At 40.6% G+C, this 26182-nt stretch overlaps 1 protein-coding gene across 1 annotated transcript in view; it reads right to left on the bottom strand.

Moving 5' to 3' along the window:
• Positions 1-1273: 1273 nt before the first annotated feature.
• Positions 1274-26182, bottom strand: part of LOC127662833 (sprouty-related, EVH1 domain-containing protein 1-like) — a 38696-nt gene continuing 13787 nt past the window's right edge. Inside the window, exons 2-6 of the mRNA XM_052154197.1 lie at positions 25005-25185; positions 15379-15547; positions 12056-12105; positions 7639-7776; positions 1274-4767 (exon numbers count right to left, since the gene is read on the bottom strand). Of these exons, the coding sequence (XP_052010157.1) occupies positions 4123-4767; positions 7639-7776; positions 12056-12105; positions 15379-15547; positions 25005-25185 (1183 nt within the window). The 3' untranslated portion in view covers positions 1274-4122. The remainder of the gene's footprint in view (positions 4768-7638; positions 7777-12055; positions 12106-15378; positions 15548-25004; positions 25186-26182) is intronic.

Below are 26182 nucleotides of genomic sequence, written 5' to 3'. Positions count from 1 at the left end.
GACTTCGATGTATTCTGCTGCGCTGACGAGTCATGTGATGACCCTTTACTCGTATAAATATCACTCACTTCATAGACTTCAATGTATTCTGCAGTGCTGACGCGAGTCATGTGATGACCCTTTACCCGTATAAATATCACTCACTTCATAGACTTCAATGTATTCTGCTGCGCTGACGAGTCATGTGATGACCCTTTACCCGTATAAATATCACTCACTTCATAGACTTCAATGTATTCTGCTGCGCTGACGAGTCATGTGATGACCCTTTACACGTATAAATATTAGGGCTGTCGATTTAACGAGTTAATTCAGTGCGATACATTTTATTAAAAATAACGCGTAAAAAAAAAGTAAGGAATTAATCACAATCACCCCCAGACCGTAATAAGGAAGATTCCTGAGAAATGTAAGCTTGTAGTACCACTTGTTTACTCCAGAGGGCAGTAAGTGAAACTTCAGCTGTGTGAGCAACACAGTTTATACAGTGAACAAAAGAACCATCCAGCATACAGAACACAAACATGTTACGTTCTTGCATGCAAAATACTTGGAGCGCAAATCCGAACTAAGAGATCTCAAGATGTGTTCCAAGGATTTAACTATATTGAACTTTACACAGTGACCTAACAATTTTTAAATTTTTGACGCAACGCACCAGAGACGCTACACAAGCATGTCTGACGCAGGTGTAAATTGACGGGCTCTTAAACAAGCCCTCATAATAAATCTCCAACTAATTGATAAATTCACTTGTGAAATGGATTGCTGTGAAATGTATGCCAATGATTGACTTATGATCAATAATATGGTAGTAAACGATACATTGTATTCTAAAGCCGCTTTTTGTATTGTCTTATCAATGATTAACTCTTCTGACACAAGAATGTAATGCATTTGAATTATCTGAATATTTACATATATACGTATATATATATATATATATATAAAAGATAACTATGTATAATTATTTCATCATTATATATTGAATTACTGTTATATGAGGGGCTTTCTCAGCAAATATTTGTATATGCAATTAAATACGATTAATCACAATCAATTAACCAGGAAACCATGTAATTAATTCGATTAAATATTTTAATCGATTGACAGCCCGATAGATCAGAAACCTTTACACGTATAAATATCACTCACTTCTGCACATTAATCAGTGCTCTTCACAATCACAAAAGTGATTTTCTTTCATGCATTCATTTTTTTTATTGGAGTCTGATCATTTTCCACGGCACACTAGTGTGGGCCACACAAACCACACAGAGGTTAGGAAACACTGAAATATACAGTCACATTTTTATTGTTTGCAAAATATAAACCAGCTCCTGTGGATTTTTTATAACTCTGCCAATGTCAGATAGATGTATTGCTGGCTTCTGTGTTTGGCCGCTAACTTGTTTCAAATCTGGCAACCCGGGAACAAACATTTCAAAGTACAATATACTGGCTGGAACATTGTTTTCGGAGAAGCCATTATTTCAACTTAGCACATTTCCTAAATCTCTGATAACATATGATGATAATTTGATGCTTTAGTACAGAAATATACGACACATTGTACCTTTAAAGCTGCTCATACACGGCGCACACACACACACAAACCATCAGGTCTGTTCTAAGCAATGAACTGCACACACACACGGCAAAACATGAAATTCACTTTTTTATTATGGTAATGTTAATATATGTAATAAGTGTAACATTAAAACATTTGTATGCATATTAACATTGTATAATTCTGAAAGTAACAAGCTACATCTGTACACAGAAAATACAACTATGACACGAGTTACTGAACTATAAATATTACATCATCATATATTTAGTACTTTCAAACCAAGATAGAAATACAGATCCATAGATAAAGAGCAACAGAACTGTGGAGGATGTGAATGAGTGAGGCACTTTCTCAGGGTCGTGAAGAATGAAGCTGATGACACTGAAACTAATCGAGCAGGTGATCATCATCATCGATACACAAGAGTCACTACGGCAAGCCAAACGACACACCACTGAACGACTGTCAAACACACCCGACTCAACATTGGCATTTCATAACCAAGAAAACGTCAATGTACATTGTCTTATGCATTCCAGAGTTATATTTCCATGGTTACAGTGAAAACGATAGCAGCACGTGAGTAACGGTAAAAAAGCAAAGAAGTTGCATATGCCACATGCACACAGAGGTGTGTGTGAATCCACATTACGCCTCCCTTAAATCAAATGCGACCCACCGGCAGAAGGACTGATATAAAGCAACAAAACACAATGAAATGCAAGCGTGTGATGATATCGGAGATCTACGTCATGTTTAACAGTCATTCTGTTACATTAATGATTGTGTCTAGCAGCTTCGAGTGGATGGTGGCCTTTGTTGCATGTCACAGGTCTCCAGTCCATCTGTCAGCGATACAAAACTAGAATTCATCTTTATTAACACATCAAGCGTCATTCTCATCTGCTTCTGACTCTTTTCAATGTGAGATTATATTACAAGGTGAGCTATGAACACCAATTAAACCACAATATACACACACACCCGGTTAGCAGAGATAAATGTATGTCTCAGGTCAAATCACTGCTGAAATACTATAGTGATCGTTATTTACACGAGTGTTGCAGATGTGTACCGTAGAGTTCCTCATGAGAATAGAATTGCATAGAAAGAAAAGTGTGGCGATGATGTCAGAGGTGAAATTTCTGTCAACAGAAATAAACTGATATTAACATCTTCACAATATATTTGTGCCCACAGAATGGTCTTGAACTCGTAAATGATTATTAGTGATTTAGAAATGAATTATATTTTACTACAAAAAAACATCTATAAACATGCATGTAAAATAAAGACTTTTATTACACTATAAAGAATATTAACGTCAATATTTTGCTGTATTGACACAACTTTTGTGAGGTCTCCATTATATTATTCAGGCATTGTGTGTTTTTAAGTTTTTAATATACGACAAAAGCTCAAATGTGACTCTAAAGCGCCTTTACAAGACCGTTTGTCTCTTTTAGAGACTCAATTCATTCCTATTTTAAGTGCTTGTTTAATTCATTATGGACACATTAGTGATCAGTGTTGACTAAATTACTCAAAATAGTAATCTATGACAAATTACAAATTTCTTCTTTAAAACTGTAATCACTTTTTACTTGACTGATTACTTCCTGGGAAAGTAATCACATTACTTTTAGGTTACTTAAAAAAAAAGAAAATTCTAAATAATGTCTTATTTTCACTGTTTGTTCGCGCACACAAGTCATTCATAACATAACTTGCGTATTCTAATATTTTAGAAATAACTTCAAAATAATTACCTTAATTAAAAGTGAATGTCTTACCTGATGCTAAAAATATCAGATGTAATGCATTACACTACTGTGTGAATAAAAAGTCATTTTTATTCACGTACGGTAAGTGATTACCGTAACTTACATCTTTGTAATCAAATTACAGCTAACACTGCTCATGATGAATGCGGTTATATCAGGACCGAAGCGTTGAAACTGAAAACACAAAAGAGAATTCATGTAAATGTGTCAAACTGGTCCCTTGTTTTGGACATAATATATACTAATATTATATTATAGCTCTCAGTTCGATATTTCCTCTGTGCAGTGCCATTAACACAAGGACGTGTTTTTAAAAGAATGTCCATCTACACCAATAACATTAAGAATACTAAAGATTTATGACAATAACGTTTTCGTAAGTGTGGTTACCTTTCAGAAGGGAAAAACATACAGTATCTAGTGCATCTTTCTGTCTAATAATGTTTGAGTTCCACACACGGTTAATAACTGCAAATACACAAACAAAACCAATCCCTTTTAGCACACTCATACAGTACATCCTGTTTTATGCACAATTTGTATTAATTTCTTGTTATAATTGTTTGATCTCTGTACAAACACTTCTAGGCGTGTCGTGTCATCGAGTGTTCTCTCCGCGTGCGTGCGTTAAAGAACTCTCTCCTCGTGACGTGACGAGCTCTGATCTGATCATCTGCTCGCAGCAGCTCAATCAAACCTCTGGTGGCGAGGAACGCCTCTCGCAAGTGATCGAAAAACACTGCAGCCGTTTACACGCACACACGGTCACCCTGCAGCCTTGTGTTTGCCGCCGCAGCAGTGACACGCCTCCCCGCAGCGGTGACATGCACGCAGCGGCGGGTAGCAGCACATGCAGGGTGCGACGAGCGACAGGCCGAGCAGAGCGAGCCAGCGCACGCAGAACTGGTCCTCGCTGGTGTCGCAGGAGCACGGGTCTGAGAAGTCGCCCTCCGAGTCAGACATGCAGTGGTACAGCATGCTCTCGGCACACTGCATGCAGCTCAGCTTGTAGATGCACTGTCTGATGGGGTCGGGCGCGTCCTGACACTGGCCGCGCCAGTTGTCCTCACGATTGAACATCTCACGACAGTAAATGCAGCGCGAGCGCTCGCCGTCCTCGCGCCGCCGCCGGGACGCCTTGGACTTGAGCAGCGGCGATGGCTGCTGAGTCTTTATGGAGTCTTTGGCACTCTCAGAGCCCTCTGGGTAAAGATACTCGCACTTCTTCCCATCCGTTTTGGAGATGGTGCCGTTGAAGCCCAATTCCTCACGCTCGGTGTCTTGTTTCCACAGGACGGGGTGACGGTAGTCCTCGTAGCCTCGGATCAGAACGTCCTTACGGGGATTAATGCGAACGATCTCCTCGTCGTCCATCTGAAAGCTTACGTGACGGATTGTGTTGAAGGAAACCTGTGAAGACAACAAACATCATGTGAAAATTCATTACCGAAGATTCTTCAGGAGTCCCCAATGACACTATTATTATGGTAGCTTGACAAAGCCAACAGTGATCAAGAGTAACAGCTGCTACATCAATCATCATCTTTCTATGTGTTTTTCTGTCAAACTCTCAGTCGAACTTTCAGACAAGGCTTTGTCAAGCCAACAGCACAGTTTGTCTCCATAAACTTCATATCAAACTAGTTCATCTATTTGTATTATTTTCCCTCTATTAATCAGTACGTCCAGGATTTTGTATGAAGAATTATAATATTAAAGAATTCATATAATTCAACCATTCTCTGCATTATTTGAGGTAGCTTGCCATTTTCTTTAATTTCCCCATGAACTGTGAATCTGAGGTAATCCAATCTCTTTTCTCCACGTTTAACTATGGCACAACACCAGCTCAAAAAGCTTGCCACAATCGTGACGTAACGGACCGCACAGCCGCCATTCTCTCATTAGTTATAGAGTAAGTGAACGTTTCCTCCTCTGTCACCGACCACGTTTACATGCTCTTAAGAAAATGGTTTGTTCCAGGGTTGTTGCAGAAAGCAGCGTTCTGAAATGTCACGTAAACAAGAATGCCGTAACACAACTATGTTTCTCCTACACGGGTTAATGCGGCCATGTAAACACATAAGCAGCGTTCTGATGGGTGTCTGAAGAGTGCGCGTGTGTGGAACAGACCAGGACAACAAACGTCTTAGGATGGAGCCCAACAACTTGTCAACACAGCGGAAAGAATTCAACATTTCTGTGAGTACAGTGGGAAAACCACACACATTATAAAGCAGGGGTCTGCAAACTATGGCACGCCAGCTACGGCGAGAGAGGAGTAGACTATTTTATTAAAATTAATTCTGCACCTTAATTACCTTAATTAAAAGTGAATTTGCTTCATTTTAATATAATTATTATTTATTCTGTTATCACTGTACAATACGGTTCTATTTGTTATCATAAATAAATGCATTCTTATATTTACTGTCATGATCACATTGAGAATAGATATATTAATGCAAAAACTGATAAATGTGTCTTTCAGAGGCTTTATATGGAGTTATAATGAAAATAAGATGCATTTCAAACTGAGACCCGTGCAGACAGACAGCACACTGGAGGTTAAGTAATGCACTAAATAGGGAGCAAGGGAGCATCCTATAGCTCTCCTATAACTGTTCTGAGACCAGTGCAGACAGACAGCACACTAGAGGTTAAGTCATGCACTAAATAGGGAGCAAGGGAGCATCCTATAGCTCTCCTATAACTGTTCTGAGACCAGTGCAGACAGACAGCACACTGGAGGTTAAGTAATGCACTAAATAGGGAGCAAGGGAGCATCCTATAGCTCTCCTATAACTGTTCTGAGACCAGTGCAGACAGACAGCACACTGGAGGTTAAGTCATGCACTAAATAGGGAGCAAGGGAGCATCCTATAGCTCTCCTATAACTGTTCTGAGACCAGTGCAGACAGACAGCACACTGGAGGTTAAGTAATGCACTAAATAGGGAGCAAGGGAGCATCCTATAGCTCTCCTATAACTGTTCTGAGACCCGTGCAGACAGACAGCACACTGGAGGTTAAGTCACGCAATAAATAGGGAGCAAGGGAGCATCCTATAGCTCTCCTATAACTGTTCTGAGACCAGTGCAGACAGACAGCACACTGGAGGTTAAGTCACGCACTAAATAGGGAGCAAGGGAGCATCCTATAGCTCTCCTATAACTGTTCTGAGACCAGTGCAGACAGACAGCACACTGGAGGTTAAGTCATGCACTAAATAGGGAGCAAGGGAGCATCCTATAGCTCTCTATAACTGTTCTGAGACCAGTGCAGACAGACAGCACACTGGAGGTTAAGTCATGCACTAAATAGGGAGCAAGGGAGCATCCTATAGCTCTCTATAACTGTTCTGAGACCAGTGCAGACAGACAGCACACTGGAGGTTAAGTAATGCACTAAATAGGGAGCAAGGGATCATCCTATAGCTCTCCTATAACTGTTCTGAGACCAGTGCAGACAGACAGCACACTGGAGGTTAAGTCATGCACTAAATAGGGAGCAAGGGAGCATCCTATAGCTCTCTATAACTGTTCTGAGACCAGTGCAGACAGACAGCACACTGGAGGTTAAGTCATGCACTAAATAGGGAGCAAGGGAGCATCCTATAGCTCTCCTATAACTGTTCTGAGACCAGTGCAGACAGACAGCACACTGGAGGCTAAGTCGTGCACTAAATAAAAAGTTAGTGAGTCGGAACATTTTAATTTACCAATAATTAAAGGTCCATTACATTAGCTACATCACGGGTATCACCTCTTAAATGTATCGTATATTTGTGTGGATTTTTTTTCCTTGCTATCTGCATATTCAGTCATAATGCCCTCAAATATTTACAGGAAATAGCACTTATACTGTCACTGAAATAAAGTATACAAGCATACTATGATTATTTAGGGCTTCACAACTTTTGAGAAAAGCTGCAGCAAATTCAATCATTTTGGTCTGCAATAATAAAGAGAAAGTGCCGTGAAATCCTGGTGATTACACAAAAACAAGGTCTCAACAGCCCGTGTGGTTTTTCACAGTGTTACTCAAAAAAGTAATCCATTACAAATGACTGAGCTCGTTTACATGGACACCAGAAAGTCGTTTAGCATTTTACAGAAAAGTTTGTTTGTTTGCTCAATGAATTACAGTAACTAAATTCTTTGGCATCAGAAATCACCCAACACAGAATCAGGAAGCAATTGACAGTGTTGAGTAGTTTCATTGGCATCATAACTCTGATCTCCAGATCATTAACTCGTGTTTCTTGTGTTTGAGGTTGTACCTGATGTGGCGGCAGATATCGGCGGTTGGCAGTGTAACTCTCATCGAACGGCTCGGCTCGAACGTAAGATCCTCGGAATGCTTTTGGAGAGAAGACGTCTCGCACCGGCATACACAAAGACGGAGACTCCTGTTTGGCCTGTCATGAGGAGAAAAACTATTTGGTATCATGTAATGACATACTTTTACTTAAATTCAGCAAAGTTTATGCATCTCAAACGCACATCAAGTCTTCAAAGTCTGTGTACCTTCAGGTCAATTTAAAAAATGAAACACGAGGGCTATTTTGTAGCATTGTTTTTCAAATCAATTCAAAACAGAAAAACAGAAAAACAAGTAATTTTCCAGTTTCTTCTTTTCTGCACGGAAAACAAAATCACATGAAATCTGGTCAAGGCTTGATTTTCAGTCTGTGTACGTTGCATTCACAGCATATGAAACATGCAACAAGAAAAGGCTTGGTTACTGATTATTCACTTTTATTTGTTTCTCGTGTTTATTGCTCTTGGATATAAAATAAACATACAGCTTGAATATTAGATTTATATGTTTGTAATGAATTTATCCAACAACGGACATAAAACATACCTAAAATGGATTGAGAAATGAGAAATCCAAGAAAAAAATTATTATGACCAGAAATGCAACAAAAATAAATTTCTAATGATATTCTGCTAAAATACTTCTGCTCTCGTCCAGCAGAGGGAGTAGTCTGCACACAAACTGAATAAGTGAAACCTAAAAACACGTCCACCTCAAAATCAAATGAAAGAAGAAATTATATATTATGCGCATTTATATTTATATTTATATATATACATATACAGAACTGTGCAAAAGTTTTAGGCACTTGTGAAAAATGTGGCATAGTGAGGATGTCTTCAAAAATAATGACACAAATAGTTTTTATTTATCACTTTATGTCATACAAGTCCAGTAAACATAAAAAAATCTAAATAAATATTTGGTGTGACCCCCATTAACTTAAAACAGCCCCATATCTCCAGGACACAGTTTCTCTTCATCACAGTTCTTCTGTCTCTTTATGTAATCTCAGACTGACTCAATGTTCTGTGGGGGTCACTGTGGGGGCCATGACATCTGTTGCAGGACTCCCTGTTCTTCTAATCTTTTAATTTGCAAAAATGATGTTGTTAAAACCTTTCAATGAAAAGTGTTATGCACATTCTTGCATAACACTTTTGACTTCCAGATTTTGAATGTTTCTACAGCAGCTACCTCATCTAAAGGTAAAACCGCTTTACTAGCCAACAGCCTTATATATATATATATATATATATATATATATATATATGTAGATACAGTTGAAGTCAGAAGTTTACATACACTTAGCCATTAAAACAGATTAGCAAACTATAGTTTTATCAACTCGTTTAGGACATCTACTTTGTGCACGACACGAGTAATTATTCCATCAATTGTTTACAGATTGTTTCACAAGTTTAGCTACATACACTAAGTTAACTGTGCCTTTAATCAGCTTGGAAAATTTCAGAAAATTATGTCAAGTCCTTAGACCGTTTGCCAATTAGCTTCTGATAGAAGGTGTACTGAATTGGAGGTGTACCTGTGCATGTATTTTAAGGTCTACCTTCAAACTTAGTGACATCATGGGAAAATCAAAAGACCTCAGCCAAGATCTCAAAAAATGTTGGACCTCCACAAGTCTGATTCATCCTTGTGATTCATTTCCAAATGCCTGAAGGTACCACGTTCATCTGAACAAACAATAGTACACAAGTATAAACACCATGTGATCACACAGTCATCACACCGCTCAGGAAGGAGACGCATTCTGTCTCTTAGAGATTAATGTAGTTTGTTGTGAAAGGTGCAAATCAATCCCAGAACAACAGCAAAGGACCTTGTGAAGATGCTGGAGGAAACAGGTAGACGAGTATCTAGATCCACAGTAAAACCAGTCCTATATCAACATAAACTGAAAGGCTGCTCAGCAAGGAAGAAGCCGCTGCTCCAAAACCACCATAAAAAAGCCAGAATACAGTTTGCAAGTGCACATGGGGACAAAGATCTTTTTTGGAGAAATGTTCTCTGGTCTGAAGAAACAAATATTGAACTGTTTGCCCATAATGACCATCATTATGTTTCTAGGAAAAAGGGTGTGGCTTGCAAGCTGAAGAACACCATCCCAACCGTGAAGCATGGGGGTGCAGCATCATGTTGTGGGGGTGTTTGCTGCGTGAGGGACTGTTGCACTTCACAAAATAGATGACATCATGAGGAAGGAAAATTATGTGGATATATTGAAGCAACATCTCAAGACATCAGCCAGGAAGTTAAAGCTCGGTCACAAATGGGTCTTCCAAATGGACAATGACGCCAAACACACCTCCAGAGTTGTGGCAAAATGGCTTAAGGGCAACAAAATCAAGGTATTGGAGTGGCCATCACAAAGCCCTGATCTCAATCTGATAGAAAATATGTGGGTAGAACTGAAAAAGCGTGTGAGCAAGAAGGCCTACAAACCTGACTCAGTTACACCAGTTCTGTCTGGAGGAATGGGACAAAATTCCAGCAACGTATTGTGAGAAGCTTGTAGAAGGATCCCCAAAACATCTGACCCAAGTTAAACAATTTAAAGGCAATGCTACCAAATACTAACAAAGTGTATGTAAACTTCTGACCCACTGGGAATGTGATGAAAGAAATAAAAGCTGAAATAAATCCTTCTCTTGACTCTTATTCTGACATTTCACAATCTTAAAATAAAGTAGTGATCCTAACTGACATAAGACAGGGAATGTTTTCTACGATTAAATGTCAGCAATTGTGAAAAACTGAGTTTAAACGTATTTGGCTGAAGTGTATGTAAACTTCTGACTCATAGATATGGATAGATATTTTTTATATATTTGTTGTACCTTTAAATTATGCTGTCATCAATTATTGCATTACAGTAATGTGAACTTAATGAATGTCACCATTGAGAAAATGAGAATTAGTAGAAGTTAAACAAGAATTTGGAAGAGAATTGGTAAGTGATGTCATTGCAAACAATCAAGATAAAAACAAGCTTATCTTACTCTAATTTCTTTCTATGGGATTTGAAGTATAAAATGTTTAGGAGAGGAATGAGAGAGAACCATTATTCGTGCATGTGCATATCCAGCAGGAGACCGCTGCACCTGTCATGAATCCTCCAGGTCCAGAGGGGGCGCAACACAGCTGCACGCACACCAACACAACAATCACCACGAGCAGCTTTATTACAAAACACACTGACGATTCTGTCAACACTGAACGTGACACAAACAGCCAATAAGATCATATCTGATGATAAATGTACAGTTAGGAGCGGGATTCTGGCCAGAAATAGAAAGCATGTGATTAACCACACGTCCTGTCACTCTTCTGGGTGTTTGGTTCGGACATCGCGAGAGCGAGAGCTTTTATCGTGTCTGGTTAGGAGTCTCGCTGGAGTTGGCTCACATACTGCATTGTGATGTGTGTGTGAGACGCTGAATCACTATGACGACACACCTCTCCTGATGCCTAGCAACAGTGCTGTGATTGGATGTGCTGCAGTATCGATAGACTCTTGCTCTGTGAATGAATCAAATACCAGCACACCAGACCAAACACATGCTTCCACAGCGACACATGACACTTCCTGTGATGCATTTCAGAGTTATAATTAATCTCTATTTGCACTCTGTGTGTAATCAACATTCAGGACCAGAGAGAGACTCAGTGCTGGCTTTGGGTGTGTGGACTGTGGACTCGTGGGTAACAGGATACACAACAGACAGACGGCCGAGACTCTCTCTGACCTTACAAACAAGAGTGCAAACTAGCTGCAAAATTGCAGAAAATTAGCCAATTATCATATTCACATGCAAATGAGCTATGTTGCAAACTTGCATCAAATTGCCCATTGTTACCGGTGAAGACTCTTCCACGTGCTTGACACATGTGCTGAACACAAATCAGACACAGTGTTGCCAGATCCACGTTTTTCAAAATGCAGATGTCAGTTAAAATGATAATCTTTAATTAATGATTTCTTTATGCATCCTTTGAAAATGTACAGTGTTTCCCACAAGGACCTGGCAACCACACGCAGTATCACAGAGTCATCATCTGTAAGCCGATGTCGTGAATTACATGTTGATTTCTTTCTCACCCAAAACCGATCAAATTATTTCAGAAGACATGGATTAAACCACTGGAGTCATCAGGATTACTTTTATTCTGGCTTTATGTGCTTTTATGAGTTTGTAAGTGTTGGACCCCACTGACTTGTACTGTATGGATGTAAACACATCATATATCTCCATCAAAATGTCAGTAAATGATGAGAGTATGATCATTTTTGACAAAGTCACAGATGTTATGATCACATGTGAATGACTGTCGGTGTGTTATTGTGGACTCACCCGTGATGATGCGTCGTCAGGAGCGTCTGTGTCGCTGTACAGTGGGCAGCCTGCGGGTGAACATCACAAACACACAATCACATCTCTGTAACATTATAAGCATTCTTTATATTAAAACAAGACACCACGACAGCCGTGCGTCACTGTGGTTTTACCACGGGAAAGGACGAGTGACACAAAGTAAAATCCCTTTAACCATGCCTTGAGTGGCTGACTGCTTTTACAAAACAACAAAAATCTGATCAAAAACTATGTTCAATCAATACATATAGGCTGATTGTGACTGTCAAGCAAATCTGCACGTTAATAAAGAATGTGTTTCAAGCGGCTCATGCAATCAGATCTATCAATCAGTTTATTAATGAAGACATCATTGACATATTTAAAACAATATCTGATAATAGGTTTGTAAATATGCTTTTGATGTCTACAGAATAAATACGGCTGAAATAATGAGTGAATGTTCAACATTTGACACTTGTCTGTCCGATCACGGCAGAGAGTCCACATCACAATTCGTTCAGCTCCGGTGGCACTTGCTGTGTGCTCATGTGCCCGGTTGCCACAGAAACAAAGCTGTTCAGCGCTGTGGTCTGGAGTGACGCGTGAGGAATACTGAAGAAGCTGCTCACAGCGTTAAACAACACTGGAACATTCCACAGCAGACACATGAACGTCACACGTCTCTCACAGCTGCTGCGGCTGATGTCTGACAGTCATGTGACCTCTGCAGCATATTAATTAAGTGCTAAGATGAGAGCCTTTGCAACGACAACTGAATGTGTCATGATACCGTCTCGCCCTGATCAACACCCATCAGCCCACACATCCATCTCATGGGTCTTTCCGGCTAGTAAACGACACATTTATGCCGTTAAATGTCGGAAACGTGTCTGAGAAAAGGGTCCATTACTGATAAACTGTGAGAGATGCCTCACTGACCGCTGTCTGTCTGTGGACTCAAATCTTCATTACAATATTATAATTACATCATTACATCTCATTTAACAACCAATTCATGTGTGAAGGCACTTACAGCATCTAAAATAGACGCTTTACCTCCTACATTTATATTAGGGGTTTCAATTAATTGAAATGTTTAATAAAATGAATTACATGATACGCAAATGAATTGAATTACTCTCAATCTGTGTGAGATATTTATTATAAGGGTTTTCTTAGGACACGTCAATGTACAAGTACTGTACATCAGGCAGACGCTGTTGGAGCTGCTCACTTTGCTGCATCGTGTCATAAACAGTGTTTTTAGGTCACTGTATCAAGTTAAACAATTTGAAACGTCTCGAGATCACGCAAGACCACATCCTCATCTTGTGCTGTCTACTGTGGTTTGTTTTCTGTACAATATCTAAGAAATATGTTCATGATATTTGTATCGTGATATTAATATTGTTATTGATGATATCGTGATATCCGATTACATCTCCAACCCCCCCCCCCGGCCGAAGGACTGGTGAATATTCTTGCTTTATTTTGAATTGAAACATTTGATTAATATGTAAAAACACGAAAAAATAAAACCAAATATATTTCTAAATTCATTTTGCACTTCAAATGAATTTATAAAGCAATTAAAATAATGAAGAGGTCGTATATAATGACCATTCCTTTTGCTGTCACACAATCTACTACGACATCAGATGCAAAATGATTAGTGCAGTGGTACGAAAAGTGCGAAAAGTTTCACTAGCATCAGAATACTTTTCAAAACAGATTAAAGTGCAACAAGAATTTTTTTTTGTAAACATAATTTTAATGCAAATATAAATTTAGGTTCAAGGTGGATGTGGTTTTGTATTATATTATGATTTAGAGTTGCGTTCTCAGTCATTCCGGGGGCATGATTAATTACATGCATGTTTTTTAACACGTTATTCTTCATATGATTAATCGCACTGACGTGTTAAATAGACTTTCATTTACTTTTTAACAGTGTAAACCTCAGTTGATAATGCAAGTGAATCGTAATACTACAATAGTATGTTAACGCAATACTTCATATACTCCCATCATCAGTCACAAATACACTTTAGAGCATTGTGCATCATGCATGAGAATGAGAACACAACTATATCTGGGCTTAAAAGATACAAGAACTAAATCAATGCAGAACATTGTATCTCTACAACATGGAATATAATGTGTCCCCCATGTACCACTTAAAGCCTAAAAACTGTGCACACCCCTGCTCTATACCCCCTCTATTGTGCAGGACATGACATGCCAAGAGACTTTTTTCTGCATTCTTTGAACATAATGTTTTATGTGCAACAATAACTTGCTCTGTCGGCATTCAAGATCATTTAGACCGTACACACACACTGATTTTAATGTAATCGTTTCAAACATTATGATTTAAAATGGTGATCATTGTATTGGTATGGTATCACCATCTTTTCATCTCTGTAATCACGTGTTCCTCTTATTTTTGGGATGTTATCACAGATGTATATTTTTAAATTTTTCTGTAAATGTAAATTACGGTGTGTTTGATTCGTTTTTAAACTGCAGCATACAGTGTTTATAAGGGCTCATCACGTTCACAGCCCAATACTCACTACTCATGACTTCTTTTAAATGAGCTACTCTTTTACTCTTCCTTGAGTATTTCAGGTACTTTTACTCTACTCACACACACGATTTTTCAGTACTCTTTCCAATCCTGTGTGTGAGCTCGAGGAGGGTGAAGTCTCACTTCCTCATCTACTGAAACATCTCCGGGAGTTTTTCCTTTGACTCATTGTGGGTTTGTGTAAAGTGTGTTGTGAAAAACACCATGTACATAAAACTGACTAGACTGACGGTTGTTTCTTGACACAAACAAACTGGCAGCTTCTCGGTCACAAGCACAGCTCTTTACCAACTATGCCACACAATGGTACGACACGTCACGCCACACAGGACAAAAGAGACCACAGTATATCCTTCTTTAAAAGAGAAAAGTGCTACTCCAACTCTTCTCATTTGATCATCAGTGGATTCAGGAGAGTGCTGAATATCAACCAAGACACACAGAACCGTGTGCTATGTGTAATATCACGAATGCTAAGAACTGGAAATAAACACTTGCAAACTTGAAATAGATGACATTCATCGCTAATTTAGTGTATATCACAGTATTTGAAACACGTCAAGCTCAATCTGAAACTACAGAGACAAACCGCTGTTGTCAAGTGTTTATTTTAGAGGTTGATATGTGAATATAAAGAAGTGTTTTTAGAGAATTGTACGAAACACAACGGTGAGCTCTTCTTGATGGATGAAGATCAGTCCAGAGTTCAGAGAGCTGAAGTGTTCCTCACCTGGTTTAATGTCCTCCATGGCTCGCCGTATTCCTCTGTCGAAGGCTCTGGCGTCTGCTGGACTCTGGAAGGTCAGTCCAAACTTCTTGTTGTCAATTCTCCAGTGGTGGAAGATCGGGTTCACTTTATTGTACACCAAATCCCTCTTGATACTGCACTCCAGCACCACCTGATGATAAAACCATGAAGACAACAGCTCTAATAATGCGCAACAGTGAACGCACACTTTTTCAGCCATCTTGATTCCGTAAATGTTTTCCCCATTCATTTTTTCCAGAGGGATCTAACAAAATCCTTAATAAAACAGTTGTAAGCAGGCTATGAAATTAACGTTTTCTGCCCACCAGCCACAATGGCGGGTGAATGCCCAATTTTACCAGCCACTATGATTTTTACATACAGGCTATAAATGAAAAATCTAAGCAGCTGGTAAAATCGGGCATTCACATGCCTCTTTTTTTAGTTTACTGCAAAATATTCAGATATATACAAATATATCAGTAGTTTGAGAGTGTAGGGAGAGAAAATCAATTGCATCTTTCACAGTGCATCATGGGAGTGGGCGGAGTTGCAAAGCTCTTCTCTGATAGGTGGATTTCTCAGTAGGATCATGGGTAGTGTAGTTCTTCACCAGGAATTCTGCTATTAAACATAGCAGAAAAAATAAAAAGATGAAATAATGTGGAATGATGTTTTCAACAGAAGTATACTGTACACTGTGGATATTTTTACTTCCACAAGCCAGACTGTTGTGCTCTATTAACCTCACGTGTGTCTGACCTTAGGGCTGGTATTGATACAGATTTCCCCATTGGATTCTGATTCACAAGCTCCCCATTCGATTCCAATTCGAAATCGATTCATATGGTTATATTTCAGTTATAATGTCCATTTTGCTTAAGAAATTCTCTGCCAGCTAATGCTGTTAATTTTACAGGGGACCTTCTAACTAGGTTCATTATGATAATATTCATTTTAATTATTACATTTTAGTAGTTTCTAGTTTCTAGTAGTTTTTAGTAGTAGATCATTTATCTCACATTTAAGCTTTTTAAAAATGAACAAATCCATGTATTCAATCAATAAATAACATATTATATTTCAGATATGATTTTGTTGTTACATGTTTCTTGTTTAATGCATAATTTGTACTATTTGACACTGATAAGTATGACACTGATTTGATGAACATGTGATAAAAACCTGTACTGCCTCTTTAAGAAAACCGCCAGTTCTGTAAAGAGCATCTGCAAATGAGCGCATGTTAACGAGACTAACACCATCCGTGCCATGTGTCATTAGAATTCAAAGTTTATCAACATCTGACTGTAAAGAACTGAAAGGATATTAAAACAGATATGATTCAAACACAAATGGATTGTGTGGATCTCATCTTTGTACACAGAACGAGTGAAACCAAACTTTTACTCTCAACACACAGTGAAAGAATCTCACAGCTGAACTTCTTCACCACTATACAACTCAAACACTGTTGAGTGAAATCTCAACATTTACCAGTTGTCAAATATATATGTTTTGTCGCATAGCAAGAGTTTTGCATACATATAGAATTACCATGACATTACCATGTTTTTTGGACATTTACAATTACCTGGATGCACTAGGTTAATACAATGGTAGGCTATATGAATATGGTAATCTTATATCAATATACCATGGTAGTAACATAGTATTCTTTGAAGAACTTTGAGCACCATGCAAATACAGAATAGTGCATATATATGGCAATTGTATTTCAAAGTAACATCTGATACACACACACAAACTTACACACACACACACACACACACACACACACACACGCACACACACAAACTTACATACATACACACACACACTTACATACACACAAACACTAACACACACTTACACACACACACACACACACACACATACACAAACACTAACACACACAAACTTACATACAAACACACACACACTTACATACACACACCTGATGAAATTTCACAATTCTCCAAATTAGCAGTGAATCAATGAAATTGATTCACTGCTAAAAAAGATTGGATGGCCAGAAATGTCCTTCTACTCAATTCCAACAAAAGTGAGGTACAAATTATCGGATCAAAAAACTCTAAAAATAAGCCACTAAAATATAATTTGACTCTAGATTGATGTTCTGTTACATCATCTTCAACATTGAAGAACTTAGGTGTTATATTTGATACAATCTGTCCTTTGAAAATCAAATTACAGATGTTTGTAGAACAGCATTCTTCCACCTAAGAAATATTGCTAAATTAATAGCAAAAAATTTTTTTATAAAATAATATTCCGAAAAACTAATTCATGCGTTCATGACCTCAAGACTAGATTATTATAATGCATTACTGGGAAGTCCAGCAAGTTCAATAAATAAACTTCAATTGGTTTAAAATGCAGCAGCCAGAGTGCTGATGAGAACCAAGAAATCATATTAGCCCCATTTTATCATCGTTACATTGAATACCTGTTAAATTTCATATTAATTATAAAATTCTGTTAACTACATACAAAGCTTTGAATGGTCTCTGCAGTACTTAAGTGATCTTCTACCACGCTATATTCCAACACGTTCATTAAGATCGCAAAATTCTGACCTGTTAATAGTTCCTAGAATATCAAAATCCACAAAAAGAGGAAGATCCTTTTCATATTTGGCTCCTAAACTATGGAATAGTCTCCCTAACACTGTTCGAGATGCAGACACACTCTCTCAGTTTAAGTCTAGACTAAAGACTCAGCTATTCAGCCAGACATACACCTAATTTATCCTCCAACTCACAATTAGGCTGCTTTATTTAGTCTGCTGGAACCAGAAACATTGATCATGATTTATAACTCTGCAATGAATGTAATGGCATCTATGCTTAAATCTCTTTATTTGTTTCCCTGTCTCCTATCCTGAGGTCACCAGAACCAGCTGGATCCAGCACCATTCATGCTTCGTGTTGGACTCCACTGCTACGTGTCGCTGAATGATGATGACTAAATGCAGCCGGTGCCAGCCAAACATCACTTCAGTCTATTATGATGGGCTTCAGAGGATGAACTGATGCCAACTCCAACCATAAGACATGGGATACTTCATATGTCATTGTCTGAACCTTGGATTTAGGATGGACCACACTGAATCTCACTGAAATCACCTGCTGGTTGAACTGCGATATACCTCACTGATCTCTGCCTGAATCACTTTTATCTAATGATGGACTTAGGGATGAAACGGTTACCGGTTTCACCGTAAACCACGATAAAATTCCCATACGGGTATAAAAGGAGCTGGCTCGCAACCACTCATTCAGGTTTTGTGCTGTGGAGCTGAGACAGGGTACCGGCCATTTCAGCGGGTAGTTCATTGTTGTGACATTGTGTCAATTTAGTGACACTAGGGGTCCCTATACGAAACGCCACAACTAGCTGAACTGCCTTACGTGGACTGGCGGTGCGAGTCTGGCAAACCATTGCATGCCTCGTAGCCAGGGGCTGGGTGGGGGTGTCCATTCCCAAGGGGAAGACACCACGGAGACCACAGCCTGCCCGAAGGGGAGGCAGTTGTGTGGAAATACGTCACATGGTCATTGTCGGCATTGTCACATGTGGAGAAGTCCCTGTGGTAGGTCATACCTAGAGGGGATCGAGCTCTACAAACATCGTGACCGGCGGCAGAGGGGAACTCTGCCCAAGGAAGACGTGGGTTTACCAAGGGGGAAACAATCTCGTGGAAGATACATCACACAGGGTTGCAAACAGGCAACCAGCGCATGCGGAGCGCCTACACAGTACAGGGCCTAATAGCACACATACTGGGCCTAGAGTTAAGGAGGAAGGACATCTAGGGTAAACAACCTTGTCAACACGGCTGGGGGGTAAAAAGCGCATGTCTCCCCCTCCAGGAGGGGAAGGTGTTGTACGCAAGCAGTTCACTCGGCCAGTTGTCCTGCAAACTTACCTGTTCGTACCTGACAACTCACGGGACGAAACCACCTCAACCTGGAGATTGTAGAACCTCGCAAAGGTATTGGGTGTTGCCCAGCCCACTGCTCTGCAGATGTCTGCTACAAGGCGGCATTGGTCTGGGCCCAGGAGGCAGCCACACTCCTGGTAGAGTGTGCTCGTAGCCCCAAGGGGCGGCACACACTGGGCGTGAAATGCCAAAGCGATGGGGTCAATGACCCAGTGGGCGATCCTCTGTATGGAGACAGAGTTCCCTTTCCGTTGTCCTCCGAAGCAGACAAAGAGCTGCTCAGAGCATCTAAAGCTCTGCTTACGATCCAAATAGATATGCAAAGCATGCACCAGACACAGCAACAACAACACTGGGTCTGCCTCCTCCTGGGGCAGCACTTGAAGGTTACCTTATCCCAAAACAGGGTCGTGGGAACCTGGGGCACATAGCCCGGTCGTGATCTCAGGACCACGTGAGAGTATCCCCGGACCAGTCTCCAGGCACTTGCCGCTGACAGAGAATGCCAGCAGGTCCCCAACCCTCTTGATGGACGTGAGTACAGTCAGGAGGGCAGACTTCAAAGAGACCGCCTTTAGCTCTACTGACTCCAGGCGCTAAAACGGGGCTCCCCACAGGACCACGGAGAAATCCCTCGAGGGAATGTCAACAGCATTGTGGTGTGACACTATAGCGGCTACTTACACCTTCAAGGTGGAGGGGTACAGCTAGCCCTTCAGCCTCTCCTGCAGGCAGGAACGCACCGACCCGACCGTGCATCACTGGGGGTCTTTGCGTTGGGACGAACACCACTTAACAAACAGACGGCACTTTAAGGCATACAGGCGCCACTAAGGTCTTCCACGTCCCATCCAAGGGCCAGACATGGAGATTCCAGAGGTCTGGTTGAGGATGCCAGATGGTGCCCTATCCCTGAGAGAGGAGTTCCCTCCTCAGGGGAATTTGCCGGGGAGGGGGGCTGTTGCGAGGAGTGTAAGGTCCGAGAACAAAGTCTTGGTGGACCAGTAGGGTGCTACTAAGATGACCTGCTCCTCATTCTCCCTGACCTTGAACAGGGTCTATGCAAGTAGGCTTACTGGGGTGAACACATATTTGCGCAGCCCCCAGGGCCAGCTGTGTGCCAGCACATCTGTGCCGAGGGGAGTCTCGGTCAGAGCGTACCAGAGCGGGCAGTGGGAAGATTTCCGGGAAGCAAACAGTCTACCTGCGCTTTACCGAATCAACTCCAAATCAGCTGGACCACCTGGGGGTGGAGTCTCCACTCTCCCTGAGCATGACGACTTGAGTCGCTACTGGCTCCAGAGGAGGAGATGGCGGGTGAGTGAATTGTGACATGCGTCGTGAGTGTAAACCGGCTTGCCAATTTATATACGCTACCGTCGCGTCTGACCGGACCAACACATGCTTGCCATAGATAAACAGCCGAAGCCACCAAAGAGTGAGAAATACTGCCAGCAACTCGAGGCAGTTGATATACCAACGCAGTCATGGCCCTGTCCAGAAGCCCGCGTTGCACATGGTGCCTCAGCCTCGCTTGGAGGCGTATGTTGTAACCACGATGCCCATGGACACTTGCACTAAGGGGACCCCTGCCAGCAGAAATGCTGAACAATCAGTGGCAGATTGGCGTGATGACCACGCGATGTGTGCCATGGCGCCATGCCCATCTCGGGACTGGAGTCTGAAGCCAGTGCTGAAGTGGTCTCTTATACATCAACCCGAGCACCGTGACCGCCGCAGAGGACGCCATATGCCCAAGAGCCTCTAAAATTGATTCAGTGGGTAAACCGTTCACTGCGTGAATGACTTTAGGCAGTTCAACACTGACTGCATGCGCTTGTTCGTGAGGCGCGCCATCATGGATACTGACTCAACACCAGAAAATAGGTGCTCTTTTCCCAGTTGAGCCGAAGCCTCAACCGGCTGAGGTGCCTGAGCACCAGGTCCCTGTGCGCACACAACAAGTCACGAGAGAGAGCTAGGATCAGCCAATCATTACCCCATAGCGGGGCAAGGGCTGCCTCTGCGACTTTCGTGAGGCGACAGGGACAGACCGAAGGAGAGGACCTTTTAATGATACGTCTGGCCCTCGAAGAAGAACCACAGAAAGGGCCTGTGCCAAGGTAAAATTGAGACATGGAAGTAAGCGTCCTTCAGGTCTACCTCAGCGAACCAATCTTGATTCCGGACGCTCGCTAAAATGCACCAGACGGTGTGAGCCCAGTGGATTCCTCAGCGTCAGACTGGACCAGCCCCCTCTCCAATGCTGCTATCGAGAGCTCATCCACTTCGTGAGCCCTGAATGAGATTGTGAACGCCCTGAGACGAGCAAGCGGTCTCAACCGAACTCAACACGGGCAAACGAGAGTACTGGGGAATGGGAGGTCCGTGAGGGGTTACCCGGCTGAGTGGCTCACACTGGAGTCCCCAAATTGCCTCCAGCGCTAACCGAGGCCGGGAGCCACTGGGGTGGCTTCCCTCTGAGGAAGGAAAATTGCAACCGCAACGTTGCCATGGTCATGCTCTCGCAGTGAGAACATGACCCGTCCACAAATGCTGTCTACGCGTGGGCAGTGCCCAAGCACGTGAGACAGCGATCGTGGCTGTCGAATGCAGAGAGGTAACGACCGCAAGCAGGAGTTACACACAGACGGAAAGGCATCTTTAAAAAAACAGTCAGTGCCGCTCTTTTAGAGAAAATATACTCTTTTAGTATCAAGAATATATAATCTTTTAGGCTGTCGAAGAGCCCAGGGGAGTTCTCCGCACTCAACTGGTGCACGAGGGGGAGAAACCGCTGTAATGCGCCATAAATCCAACAGCATGCAGAGGTGAATGTACCGGCAGAGGATATCAGCTCGCTGAAACACAACCGCCCAGCTCCAAAGAAAAAATCTGAATAACTGGTTACGAGCCAGGTCCTTTTATACCCATATGTCCGGGAGTGGCATGCAAATTCCACTCACCAATTCCCATTGGCCAATTCTCAATACAATATACAGTGCCTTGCGAAAGTATTCGGCCCCCTTGAACTTTTCGACCTTTTGCCACATTTCAGGCTTCAAACATAAAGATATAAAACTGTAATTTTTTGTGAAGAATCAACAACAAGTGGGACACAATCATGAAGTGGAACGAAATTTATTGGATATTTCAAACTTTTTTAACAAATAAAAAACTGAAAAATTGGGCGTGCAAAATTATTCAGCCCCTTTACTTTCAGTGCAGCAAACTCTCTCCAGAAGTTCAGTGAGGATCTATGAATGATCCAATGTTGACCTAAATTACTAATGATGATAAATAGAATCCACCTGTGTGTAATCAAGTCTCCGTATAAATGCACCTGCTCTGTGATCGTCTCAGAGGTCCATTTAAAGCACAGAGAGCATCATGAAGAACAAGGAACACACCAGGCATGTCCGAGATACTGTTGTAGAGTTTAAAATAGAGTTATTTTAAAAGAGTAAAGCCGGATTTGGATACAGAAAGATTTCCCAAGCTTTAAACATCCAAAGGAGCACTGTGCAAGCGATAATATTGAAATGGAAGGAGTATCAGACCACTGCAAATCTACCAAGACCCGTCCCTCTAAACTTTCAGCTCATACAAGGAGAAGACTGATCAGAGATGCAGCCAAGAGGCCCATGATCACTCTGGATGAACTGCAGAGATCTACAGCTGAGGTGGGAGACTCTGTCCATAGGACAACAATCAGTCGTACACTGCACAAATCTGGCCTTTATGGAAGAGTGGCAAGAAGAAAGCCATTTCTTAAAGATATCCATAAAAAGTGTTGTTTAAAGTTTGCCACAAGCCACCTGGGAGGCACACCAAACATGTGGAAGAAGGTGCTCTGGTCAGATGAAACCAAAATCGAATTTTGGCAACAATGCAAAACGTTATGTTTGGCGTAAAAGCAACACAGCTCATCACCCTGAACACAACATCCCCACTGTCAAACATGGTGGTGGCAGCATCATGGTTTGGGCCTGCTTTTCTTCAGCAGGGACAGGGAAGATGGTTAAAATTGATGGGAAGGTGGATGGAGCCAAATACAGGACCATTCTGGAAGAAAACCTGATGGAGTCTGCAAAAGACCTGAGACTGGGACGGAGATTTGTCTTCCAACAAGACAATGATCCAAAACATAAAGCAAAATCTACAATGGAATGGTTCACAAATAAACATATCCAGGTGTTAGAATGGCCAAGTCAAAGTCCAGACCTGAATCCAATCGAGAATCTGTGGAAAGAACTGAAAACTGCTGTTCACAAACGCTCTCCATCCAACCTCACTGAGCTCGAGCTGTTTTGCAAGGAGGAATGGGCAAAAATTTCAGTCTCTCGATGTGCAAAACTGATAGAGACATACCCCAAGCTTGACTTACAGCTGTAATCGCAGCAAAAGGTGGCGCTACAAAGTATTAACTTAACGGGCTGAATAATTTTGCACGTCAATTTTTCAGTTTTTTATTTGTTAAAAAGTTTGAAATATCCAATAAATTTCGTTCCACTTCATGATTGTGTCCCACTTGTTGTTGATTCTTCACAAAAAATTACAGTTTAATATCTTTATGTTTGAAGCCTGAAATGTGGCAAAAGGTCGAAAAGTTCAAGGGGGCCGAATACTTTCACAAGGCACTGTACTTCATAATACAATAATACTTCATAATATAATATAAATGTATTATGAATAACATCTCAAGTTGTCTCAAGTTTGATTGTTGATGGGCACAGCACATGATGGCATATATGATGCAGGTTCAAGTGTCGGACTTTGATGCTTTAGGTAAGACAGTGATTATTCTTCATTATTCATATTGACTGCCATGTTGGTGGAAAAACAAATCATGCATATTCTTGTTATTGATTCTTTATTATAAAAATGACATGAAGGCCTACTTTCTAAATATCTGTATGTTTTCTATATTCTTTTGACATGAGTGTTGTACAGTAGCTATGATGACCTGTAATGTCTCTTGTATGCAATAAATGGCTTATTTATATGGAATGCATAGCAGAAGAGAAAGTGGCTGTGAGAAAAAGTCATGCAAATATAATGCATAATAACACTTTACTTTCCATAAAAAATTTACTTTTTAAGTTACTTTAAGGAGTAACGCAATATTCTAACGAGTTACTTTTAAAAGTAACGTTACCCAACACTGCTCTAAACTGCTATTGTATTGAAAAGACATTAAAATGTCTCCTTTTGCGCGTCAGAAAAAGAACAGAGCATCCGTCAGACATCGTCACTGATTACAATGAGAAATACGCTTTTGGTTTCTATCAACAAAAAAAATAATTATACTTAGAAAGGATTTTGTATAATTAATTATATTAGCAATTTGATCATATAAAACATTATAATAACAAAATATAGAATAAATAATACATTTATATTAATACTGTATTGTTTAATAACTGAACTCTAGATATTTATGTGTATATATTTAATGTGTTTGTTTTTAGATTAGCAAAGATGAGCATTATGTTTCCTGAATCATCACGTTCTGTTTCAGTGCTTTCAGCTCCTCACTGATGACATCATCATCTTGCATCACACAGTTGCCTTCTATTTTAAGAGCATCAAACAACTACTTCCTGTGAGCGCATGTGCCTCGATCTGATGTTGTCATTACCGTTTTGTCTTTGAGCCGTTCTCCGTGGATGAGGAACTCCTGCGAGTCGGTGCCATCCGTGTCTGGCCGATTGACTCTGTGGACGGAGACGCAGCTGAGACCTCCGCCGCCCAGAGGAAGCCACCCACCACTGGAGTCATCTCGCGTCATCACCACCGCTCTCACTCGTGCATAACTCTCACTGCACACACAACAACACGACACACACACATCATTAAATTGAACACCAGTACTGTTCCTTTCATTCACATTACAAGGATTTATACTTTTAAAGTTTTGTTTTTTAATTATATGCAGAGACCACAGTTGATTTCAAGAAGAGCATAAAAACTGTGCCTCTTTCAAAACTGTTTTTCTCATTAAGTGTGATTTTTATAATTGTGCTAAGAGTAAAATCACAAGAACTGAAACTAACTGAAGTTGTGCTTGACAAGTGTAACTTGTTTGTTAGTTAGTTTGAAGGTCTTTCTCTCCATTATAACAGACAGCGCAAAAAACACAGCACCATAAATCCTACATGTACAGCATCTCCTTTAAGAGTAGTAAGCCAAATTAATTGCATTTAAAGGGGTTATGACTACTATTTTCTCATTTTATTATTCTCTAATATCCATTTATAATATTAGTAATGGTTTCTTGCACCAAAACAGTCATAATTTAATAAAATATGATTAATTTCCACCGTCTCTGGCCCTTTAATACATCAGTGTAAACAGCCACTGTTCTGACTGGATAACACTGTGCAGCCCGTCAAATTTAGCCAAATATATCTGAAACTCAACCGTAAATTACCAGCAGCTGTGGTTGCCAGAGGTTTACCATGAAATATACGGTAACCACATTTCAGGCTTTACGAATGTAATTATGATGCCTGTATAATTTACGGTGTTATTTTATTGAATGATAAACTTCATACATTAACCTTCTGAAACTGTAAAAATCACCTTTTCACTTTATAATGTATTGTTAATGACTCTAGTAAGTACAGAAAAGCAGATGATGGCATTAATTCACCAATAGTGACCCTTCCAAGGAGCAATGATCAATAAACGTGAAGACATTATCACTTGCACTAAACACCATCAGGGTAGTATGTGAAATTAAAATAATGCAATACACATGTAGAGACGGCACTCTGTGTCACTCGCACAAACACTAAACACCATAAGTGTAACACG

Source organism: Xyrauchen texanus, chromosome 22 (genome assembly GCF_025860055.1).
Source record: "Xyrauchen texanus isolate HMW12.3.18 chromosome 22, RBS_HiC_50CHRs, whole genome shotgun sequence".
In the NCBI taxonomy this organism is placed as follows: domain Eukaryota; kingdom Metazoa; phylum Chordata; class Actinopteri; order Cypriniformes; family Catostomidae; genus Xyrauchen; species Xyrauchen texanus.
Note: the sequence above shows the minus strand (reverse complement) of the source record. Positions and strands in the feature narration are given on the sequence as shown.